This window comes from Crotalus tigris, unplaced genomic scaffold (genome assembly GCF_016545835.1).
Source record: "Crotalus tigris isolate CLP2741 ecotype Arizona unplaced genomic scaffold, ASM1654583v1 scf7180000024308.805542, whole genome shotgun sequence".
Classification (NCBI taxonomy): Eukaryota; Metazoa; Chordata; class Lepidosauria; order Squamata; family Viperidae; genus Crotalus; species Crotalus tigris.
In genome coordinates, this window is record NW_024100480.1 from 780,001 (window position 1) to 790,711 (window position 10,711).

Here is a 10,711-nt window from a genome sequence, read left to right on the forward strand (position 1 = left end):
GGGAGTTGAAGTTCACAAGTCTTAAAGCGGCCATGTTTGAAGACCCCTGACTTATATGGTCCATGCTGGCTGAGGAATTCTGGGAGTTGAAGTCCACAAGTCTTAACGTGGCCATGTTTGAAGACCCTGGCTTATATGGTCCATGCTGGCTGAGGAATTCTGGGAGTTGAAGTCCACAAGTCTTAAAGCGGCCATGTTTGAAGACCCGTGGCTTACCTGTTCATTTGATCTTTACCTTGTAGGTCTCTGGATGTTTGAGCTAGCAGGGAAGGTGTTGTTTTCAATATGTCTAAGGCGCTGCAGAGGCAACCATTTCGAAAAGCACCTGGCCCCTTTAACTGGCTGCCCCCCCTCTCAAAGATCTTCCCCTTTCAAGCATTCCCGGGTCTTAATTCCTTGTTTTACTCCACTCCCAGTTTACACAGCTTGCTTATTGAGGATGGAGCCTCCGGCACTGGCTGAGAGCTTTTCTGTCTGGGCTATTTTGAGCCAATTCACTGCCCTGCGAGCAAGCCTAGATTAACTCATCTCTTTATTCTTTGGGAAGAATTTCCCCCTCCCATAAGATTGGAGTCTGCTCTTTCTGTGAGTCAGCCCCGCTTGCGGGAATCGTAGAACATAGAATAAGGGGCTGCTCCAAAGAAGAGGGGGGGGTCAACCTCCAAAGCCCCTGAAGGCAGGATGAGAACCAACGGATGGAGACTAATCAAGGAGAGAAGCAACTTAGAACTAAGGAGAAACTTCCTGACAGTGAGGACAATCAACCAGTCGAAAGGGTTGCCTTCAGAAGTTGTGTGTCCTCACTGGAGGTTTTTAAGAAGAGATTGGACACCCATTTGTCCGGAATGGTGTAGAGTTTCCTGCTTGAACAAGGGTTAGACTAGAAGATCTTCAAGGTCCCTTCCAACTCTGTTATTCTATTAATGCCATCGTGATCAACGACTAAGGGAACTCGATATGATTGTCTTAACAAAGAGCACTAGGGGTAATATGATAGCACTCTCTCAGTATTTGAGTTGCTATCACAAAGAGGGGGTCAACCTCTTCTCCAAAGCGCCTGAAGGCAGGACAAGAAGCAACGGATGGAAACTCATCAAGGAGAGAAGCAACCTGGAACTAAGGAGAAACTTCCTAACAGGGAGGGCAATTAACCATTGGAACAACCTGCCTCCAGAAGCAGTAAATGCTCCAACACTGGAAGTTTTTAAGAAGAGATTGGATAGCCCTTTTGGTAGAATGGTATACGGTTTCATAGGAGCTTGGGCTCGAAGACCTCCCAGGTCCCATCCAACTCTGTTATTCCGTTCTTCTGTTGTTATTCAGGGTTGAAAGGGACCTTGGAGGTCCTCTAGTCTAACTCCCTGCTGGAGAAGGAGATCCTATGTCATTTCAGATAAAACCTTCAGTGATGGAGCACCTACAATAGGGGGAGGCAACCATGGCTCTTTTATGACTCGTGGACTTCAACTCCCAGAATTCCTGAGCCAGCCATGCTGAGGGGAAAGGGAGAGGTTTCCATGCTTAGCCACGCTGGCTCAGGAATTCTGGGAGTTGAAGTCCACGCGTCATAAAGCAGCCTAGGCCTAGGGCAGGGGTAGGCAAACTTGGCTCTTTTATGACTGGTGGACTTCAACTCCCAGAATTCCTGAGCCAGCCATGCTGCGGGGAAAGGGAGAGTTTGCAAGCTGAGCCATGCTGGCTCAGGAATTCTGGGAGTTGAAGGCCACTAGTCCTTGTCTTCATTAGAGTAGACCTACCCAGTTCCCACAACCAACTTGGTCTCCAGACCTCTGATCCTCCTTTTTCCCCATGTCCCACCAGGAGACCCCAGTGGGAGGAGTGGATGAGAAGAAGCTGGGGTGATCCATGCTTGAATCTGTGGGTGTTTTGGGGGGGGCATGCTGCCCCCTCAGAGTTCTCTAAGTGGGTCACTTAGAGAGCCAAATCTTGACCTCTGATCGCGTGGGCCGCCTTGTGGCTTTGCAACTTTGCAAGATGGCCAGCCAGTGAAACGAAAAAAGAAAAAAAAAAAAAGAAAAGGTCAAAAGTCAAGATTATTGGAGAGCCGGAATGCTGGGGGCAGCCATGCTGGGGCTATTCATAGAGGGAATTGGAGACTATTTTAAGCCCCGCTTGGTCTCGGGGGTCAAGACGCAACCCGTTTGGTACAATAAGCACTTTGTGTGGGGATGGGGTAATGTTCTTGGATGGCTTTGCCTTCTGTCTTGGTCCTCCTTGGACCCACAGGGAGTTGGTGAAGTCCTTTCTTTCTTTCTTTCTTTCTTTCTTTCTTTCTTTCTTTCTTTCTTTCTTTCTTTCTTTCTTTCTTTCTTTCTCTTCCTCTCTTTCTTTGTTTCTTTCTTTCTTTCTCTTCCTCCCTTTCTTCCTCTTTCTTTCATTCTTTCTTTCTCTTACTCCCTTTCTTCCTTCCTTTCTTTCTTTCTTTCTTTCTCTTCCTCCTTTTCTTCCTCTCTTCCTCCCTCCCTTCCTCCCTCCCTCCCCCTCTCCCTTTCTTCCTTCCTCTCTCTTTTTCTCATTCTCTCTCCTTTTCTTTCTGCTTCTTTCTTTTTCTTTCTTTCTCTCTTTCTCTGTCTCTCTGTGTATGTGTGTCTCTGTCTGTCTTTCTCTCTCTCTGTCTCTCTATGTCTTTCTCTCTTTCTTTGTCTGTCTGTCTCTCTCTTTGTCTCTCTCTCTCTCTCTCTTTCTCTCTCCGTCTGTCCATCTGTCTCTCTCTGTGTGTTTCTGTCTGTCTGTCTCTCTCTCTCTCTCTCTCTCTCTCTCTGTCAGTCTGTATCTCTCTCTTTCTCTCTCTCACACACACAATGTCATTTTGAGCACTTGGCAACCAGCCCACGTTAATGGCCATTTGGGTCATTCACACGGTGACCCGCTTCACAACCATCCTGAGTTACAGCTGTAATTGCCAGACACAGTTACGGCGATAAATTAAAATTGCATAAATTGCCTCCAGGGCTGTGTGCAGGAGATGGTCCAAAAAGTCAAGATGGCGGTCTGACGGGAGCATAAAAGCTCCACCTCCCTAAAGAACGGGCGGAGCTTCATTTACAGGGTGGTGTCCGCCATCTTGACTTTTGGGACTGGGTCCCGCAAAACCCTCTCCCCCCCCCCAACACATCCTATATTTTTTTCATAGCCCAGTTGATATTTCCTCATTTTAAAGTTTAACTTCCTTTTTAGTCTTCACAATTGGTCCTTGCCAACATTTATCCGGGATCCCTGGATGAAAACGCTGCCTCCACACACACAAAAATGATTTACCTTCTGTTGTGTTTTTAATTTTCAAAAGCTCATTTATTGCGTACCCGCGGTGGTGTTCAGCAGCCTAAGTTGCAATTTTGACTGGGAAACAAAATAATAATTATGCTAATTGCTCCTTGGCAGAGGGAACTCTCTGTGCTAGATTTCCTGATGCACCTGGGCTGGCTCTGAGTTGTGCATGTGAATTTCACACCCGCCGATGTGAGGATGTGCGGTTCCTGAGCCCCCCCTTTTTTTGCGAGTGTGTGTGAGTGGCATTAAAGGGAAGCTGCAATGACCTCTCTGCTCCTCGTTTTGTGTCTTTGGAAGAAATGTGAAAAACCCTTTTGTTACCTTGGAAAAACGGGACCAAAATCTTCCCGACGAATGGAAATAAACATGAAACCTTGGTGAATTTGGCAGCATAGATCGTTCCTCCACTTACTTTCATTTAGTGACCATTCAAAGTGAAAAAAATGAGTGCTGCCCGTCTCTCTCTCTCTCTCTCTCTCTCTCTCTCTCTTTCTCTATCTGTCGCTCTTTCTCTGTTTTTCTCTGTTTCTCTCTCTCACTCTTTCTCTCTGTCTCTCTGTGTGTTTCTCTCTCTTTCTGTCTGTCTCCTTCTCTCTCTCTCTCTCTTTCTCTGTCTATCTGTCGCTCTTTCTCTGTTTTTCTCTGTTTCTGTCGCTCTTTCTCTCTGTCTCTCTGTCTCTGTGTGTGTTTCTCTCTCTCTCTCTCTCTCTCTGTCTCCTCTCTCTCTCTCTCTCTCTTTCTCTGTCTATCTGTCGCTCTTTCTCTGTTTTTCTCTCTGTTTCTGTCGCTCTTTCTCTCTGTCTCTCTGTCTCTGTGTGTGTTTCTCTCTCTCTCTTTCTCTCTGTCTGTCTCCTCTCTCTCTCTCTCTCTCTCTCTCTCTCTCTGTCTATCTGTCTCTCTCTGTCTCTGATTCTCTCTATTTCTCTCTCCCTCACACTTACAACGGTTGCAGCATCTCGATTGTCACGTGATCAAAATGTGGATACTCACAAACTGGCATGTCTTTATGACGATTGCGCTGTGCCGGAGTCGTGTGATCATATTTGTAACCTTCCCATCGAGCAAAGTCAATGGGGGAAAAGCCTGACTTGCTTAATGACTGGAGGATTCATTTAACAACTGCAGCGATTTGCTTAACAGTGGTGGCAAAAAAAAAAGGTTATAACATGGAACAAAATTGATTTAATAACTGCCTTTCTGGAAATGTTGGACTTAGTAAAGCTGGTTTTTCTACATATGATCACTTTAAGACTTGGGGACTTCAACTCCCAGAATTCCCTAGCCAGCATGGCCTGCTGAGGAATTCTGGGAGTTGAAGTCCACAAGTCTTAAAGTGGCCATGTTTGGAGACCTCTGGTCTAGATGGACTTGATGCCTGTAAACCAGGGGTCTTCAAACTTGGCCCTTTTATGACTTCTGGACTTCAACTCCCAGAATTCCTCAGCCAGCGTGCCTGGCTGAGGAATTCTGGGAGTTGAAGTCCACAAGTCATAAAAGGGTCATAGTTCCCTCACGCTGGCTGAGGAATTCTGGGAGTTGAAGTCCACAAGTCATAAAAGGGTCATAATTCCCTCAGCTGGCTGAGGAATTCTGGGAGTTGGTCCACAAGTCATAAAAGGGTCATAGTTCCCTCAGCTGGCTGAGGAATTCTGGGAGTTGAAGTCCACAAGACATAAAAGGGTCATAGTTCCCTCACGCTGGCTGAGGAATTCTGGGAGTTGAAGTCCACAAGTCATAAAAGGGTCATAGTTCCCTCAGCTGGCTGAGGAATTCTGGGAGTTGAAGTCCACAAGTCATAAAAGGGTCATAGTTCCCTCAGCTGGCTGAGGAATTCTGGGAGTTGAAGTCCACAAGTCATAAAAGGGTCATAGTTCCCTCACACTGGCTGAGGAATTCTGGGAGTTGAAGTCCACAATTCATAAAAGGGTCATAGTTCCCTCAGCTGGCTGAGGAATTCTGGGAGTTGAAGTCCACAGGTCATAAAAGGGCCACGTTTGAAGACCCCTGCTGTAAACTTTGCAACAGATAGATCAACAGTAGTCTACCTGTTCCTCATAGGCTTTTCTATCTGTGTTTCTAATTATCCAATCACTCAAAACCAAGAGTTCTCAGCTCCCTGGAGGAGCATAATTAGTATAATTAGTGCAAGGAGATGGGTGTTCGTTTCTCAAACATTGGATCTTCCTTAAGCAAATTTCCTCAACATGGTGTTAGTCTTCTCAAAGGCTCTCTTCTCTTACCAAGAAAACAGGAGCTATCACCTCTGCAGTTAGAAGATGCTGTCACAGCCTACGGAATCTAAAAACTTGGCCACCGTTTCAAGGAAATAAGTTGCTTCTGAAGACCCATGTGCACACACACTTAACAGTGGTTTAGTAGGAGTCAAGCTGTTCTCCGAAGTACCTGAGGGCAGGAGAAGAAACAACGGATGGAAACTAATCAAGGAGAGAAGCAACCTGGAACTAAAGAGGAATTTTCTGAACAGCGAGGACAATTAATCAGTGGAACAACCTGCCTCTAGATGTTGTGGGTTCTCCAATACTGGAAGTCTTTAAGAAGAGACTGGACAACGATTTGCCTGGAATGGTGTAAAGGGTTTCCTGCCTGAGTAGGGGGTTGGACTAGAATACCTCCAAGGTCCCTTCCAACTATTCTATTCTGTTCCGTTCCGTTCCATTCCATTCTATTCCATTACATTCCATTCCATTCCATTCTTCCATCCCATCCCATTCCATTCCATTCCCAAAGTTTCCCAAACAAGACAAATCCACCAGGCAAAATTAAATCCACAGCACAAGAGGATTTGCGAGGCAAGAAAAGCCATCACAAGCCAAGAATTCATAGCATATCATCCCAGGTCCATGAATAATTCCCCAAGGCAAATATTTGTAATTTCACATTCAATGAAGTAGAGTGGAAAGCATCTTCTCCCGAGTGCTATTTTTTAATCTTTCCACAGGTTGTCCTTAACTTACAACAGTTTGTTGAGTGGCCGTTCAAAGTTATGATGGCACTGAAAGAAAGCGGCTGATGACTGTTTTTCACACAAACCGCCACTGTATCCCCATGGTCATGTATGTTGTGATTCCTCGCCAGCCGGTAGACCCGGCAGCTGAGTCTGAGGACTCAGAGGAGGAGGAAGAGGGGCCTAAGGTGACACCAGAGTCAGAGGAAGGCTCTGAGGAGCTCCAAGACTTACAGTCAGACGAGGAACCTGGCCCCTCTACTCACGCTCAGGCTGAGACACAGCTATGCTGGGAGCCTGAGTTGGACAGTGATGAAGAACAGCTGGGACAAATCCTGGATGCACGAATGCTCAGGCAAGAGAAGCGAGTAGGACAGAGGAATGCATTGGGGCAGCTCCAAAGGCAAAGGAGAAGGTATTAGGAAGCCACGCTTTGGCTGCATAATAAAAGGGAAGGTGTGGGAAGTGTTGGTGGCCGAAGGCAGCCGTTCGTGTTGAGTAATCAAGTTTCTGTGGACTGTGTTTTGTTTGCCTTGGACATTGACTCAGGTCTGTGAGAATAAAAGGGGTTGGTTTTTTCCTGCGGTTCCAGCCTGCTTGTTTGGAAGTGGGGTTTCTCCTTGTGATCATAAAAGGACTCACGTGGGCTGGGACAGAATGACGTGATCAAAATTCACCTCTGAGATCTCTGGATGGTCTCCCATCCACCCCAACCTGTTGAGCTTTTTGAGATCAGCATAGATCAGTTAGACAGTTTGAGGCCTTTAAGGGAAACTCAAAGGCAGGTATTAGTCCTGGAGTTACATCCATTCATTTAATGACCGTTCGAAGTTACAACGGCACTGCAAAAAGTGACGGCCGTTTTTCACATCGTTGTGGCATCCCCAGGGTCACGTGATCAGAATTTGAATACTCAGCAACTGGCTCATAGTTACGACGGTCGCAGATTCTCTTTTGCGACCTTCTGACAAGCGAAGTCAAGGGAGGGAACCAGATCCACTTAACAACCTGCATCACTAACTGAACAATTGCAGTGATTCACTTAACAACTGAGGCAAGGAAGGACGTAAAACGGGGCAAAGCTCACTTAAGAATTGTCTCGCTTTGTGGCAGAAACTTTGGGTTCCATTATAAGTCGTACGTTGAGGACTAGCAGCATTAGTTATTGTGGATGGCTGTTTTTTCAGGAATGAGTTAACTTAAAAAAAAAACAAACGGCCTTTAACTTACACCGGTAGAAAGTCAGGTTTCAAATCGCGGCGACGGATTGATATAAATCACGTAGACGTTTTGTACCCTTGATATATTCGAGACCTCCGGGCTAATGAATTTATTTTCTCCCAAGGAAAAAAAGAAAAAAAAATGGGAAAAATCAATAGCGACCTTGCCTGGGTTTGTTTATTTATTTATTTACGACATGCAAATGATGCCAAAGGCCAGCAGGAAACACCAGAGAGTTTAAAAACTTCTGGCCTGTAAAGAAAATGCAACTTATTTATTTATTTATTTATTCCCCCTTGAGGAAATTAGACACTTTTATAATGCAGGGTGCAGATGACATTTTTTTGCCCGGAGCCATGTGCGGGGAAAGTGTGAGTGGAGCCAAGGCAGGCCCTGAAGTTTGCGGTGCATTAAGATTTCCTCCCGTCTCTGGAAACCTGACGCTGATCCTTTGATCTGGGGCTGGCATCTCTGTGTGTGTGTGAGTTTGTGCAGACACAAAACCCAATAAATTTGAGGGGGGGCTTCATGCTGTTCCTGCCTAAATTACACCTGAATAAAAGCCCGTGAGCTTCAGGGTTAAACGTCCCACAGTTGGGACTTGTAGTTGGATAACAACGTACAAAAAATCTTGGTGTGACTGACAGGTGGAGGTCAAGCTGGACCCAGTTCTAAGTGCCAGCTTCTCATCTGCCTTTCCTTATGTGACGGGGGGGGGTCTGTTTGGATAAAACTCTGCAGCATCATCAAGCTTCATTCTTATCAATGGAGCTTCATAGATGTAGCCTTAAGATCCCAGCAGCTTGATTGGGAGGAGATTTTGACTTAATTTTTTTTTGGGGGGGGATGTTTGTTACAGATGTTGTCATCGCTCATGTCTCCCTCCCTCTTTCCCTCAGTCCTTTTTTTCTTTCTTTCTTTTTCTTTCTTTCTTTCTTTCTTTCTTTCTTTCTTTCTTTCTTTCTTTCCTTCTTCCTTCCTTCCTTTCTTTTTTCTTTTGCTCTTTCCCTCCCTCCTTTTTTCTCTCCCCCCCTCCCTTCTCTTTCTTTCCTACCTTCCTTCCTTCTTTCCCTCCCTCCTTTTTTTTTATTTCTTTCTTACCCTCCCCCCTCCCTTCTTTCTTTCCTTCCTCCCTCCCTCCCTCCCTTCTTTCCTCCCTCCCTCCCTCCCTTCCTTCTTTCCTCCCTCCCTCCCTCCCTTTCCTTCCCTCCCTCCCTCCCTCCCTTCCTTCTCCCTTCCCTTCCCTTCCTCCCTCCCTCCCTTCCTTCCTTCCTTCCTTCCTTCCTTCCTTCCTTCCTTCCTTCCTTCCTTCAATGGAATAGGTCTATCTCAGTGATGGCGAACCTTTTAGAGATCAAGTGCCCAAACTGCAATCCAAAACCCACTTATGCATCGTCAGGTGCCGGGTGGGTGTGGCCCATTGGGTGGGTGTGGTCCATTGGGTGGGCGTGGCTGCGGTGGTAATGGCAGACTGGGTGGGACTAAAAAGTTCAATCAATCAATTCCAACTTTGCAAGGTCTTTTTTTTTCCCCGCGAGAAGTTGAAATTGACTGATTGATTGAACCTTTTTTTTTTTGCACACGGCGGCGGAGGCCTAAAGCGAAAAGGTTTTATAAAACCCAGCTGAAGGCCTAGGACTGGGGCGATGGCACGCGTGCCCACAGAGAGGGCTCTGAGTGCCGCCTCTGGCACCCGTGCCACAGGTTCGCCATTTCTGGTCTATCTCCTTTAAATTTATTGGACGTAACCTAACTTGATCCAGATTCCTAAACCTTCTCCAGGTAAGTGAGTGTAACAAGACCCAGAATACTCACACCATCTTGTTTCCATTTGCCTCCTTTTCTTTCCCCATTAGCTGTTAACCATTGATGACAATTTCTGCGGCCTGGATATGAATGCCCCCCTTGGAGTATCCGAGATGGTACGAGGACTGCCCATCTTCACAGAAGCCCAGGACAGAATGACCTCGGTCATCGCCTACGTCTACAAGAACCATTCGTTGGCCTTTGTGGGAACCAAGAGTGGCAAGCTAAAGAAGGTAGGACTGGCTTTTACGAAGTCATTGCGGCACGTCGCAAGTTGCGTAGCTCAACGGTTCAGTTCGATGGAAGGATGAGGCTTCTGACTTCCAAGGATTGCCGTATTTTCGGTAAAGCTTTGCTGGTCGTTTGAAGAGAAAGTTGTTCTGTGGGAATCCGTCAAATGGAGAATGACCAATCTTGAGGTCTGCTAAGGGTCTATCTAACTAGCCAGGTTCCAGGTTTTGTGGATTGGGATAGTGGCATTTAAACCAACAAGGAAAACCACTGGAGATATGGGACAAGTAAATTTGATTCCCGTATTTTTTCCCCGAGTATGGAAAGGAAGCTGACCTTCACAAGGTCGGTGTTGTGTTTATCATGGGACAAGTACCGTATTTTCCGGCGTATACAACGACAGCGTATAAGACGACCCCCGACTTCAGAGACAATTTGCATGCTTTAGAAAGTCGTCTTATACGTCGGAAAATATGGTAATAAACATTTGTTGTGTTTATTATAAGGGTCATGGTTGCGCGTTTGGACAATGGATCTAAAGTTTGGTGGGCCGGTAAAGACTTCACAAATCGTCCGTTGCTGAAGTGACCCTGTGTCCAAGCTAATTCCAGCACAAACATACCGTAAATGCCGGCGTATAAGGCGACTTCCGCGAGCACTGAAATCGGTGCCAAAGACGGGGGTCATCTTATACGCCGAGTCGTCTTATACGCCGGAAATACTGGTAGTTTCCGGCGTATAAGACGACGTTCTAGGAATGTGGCCCGGCGATAAAAACGGGGGTCGTCTTATACGCCGGGTCGCCTTGTATGCCGGCATATACGGTACATTGTGGCCCACGAGAGTGTATTTATAGATGCTCCAGGAGTTGATTGATTGATTGTCCAAGAAATTTCTACTCAACTTTTTTTCACGTTGGATTTGCAGAATAGCCAACGTGGTTTCATCTCAATTGGAAATCTGTTTTTTGGTTTCGGTTTCTATTGTGTGTCGTTCACAGATTGTCGGCTCAAAGATGTGGTTTTTAAACTTTTACAAGAGTTGAGTATTTAAATTGTCTCAGAAGTAAGATTGGAAGAGGCATTTGACTCCAGAGAATTTGACAGTTTTGATTGTCTCTCAAGATCCATTGGAGGTGACCTTCTAATGGAGAGAAATTGGCCTAGTAGCGTGGGTTAATTGCCAGAGTTTAACTGT

General features: G+C 46.1%; 1 protein-coding gene across 1 annotated transcript in view; it reads left to right on the forward strand.

The window, feature by feature from the left end:
• The window catches only part of PLXNA4 (plexin A4), a 49,719-nt gene extending 39,659 nt beyond the window's left edge, over positions 1-10,060 (forward strand). The window contains exon 3 of the mRNA XM_039324754.1: positions 9,334-10,060. Coding sequence (XP_039180688.1) covers positions 9,334-9,594 — 261 coding nt within the window. The 3' untranslated portion in view covers positions 9,595-10,060. The remainder of the gene's footprint in view (positions 1-9,333) is intronic.
• Positions 10,061-10,711: the final 651 nt, after the last annotated feature.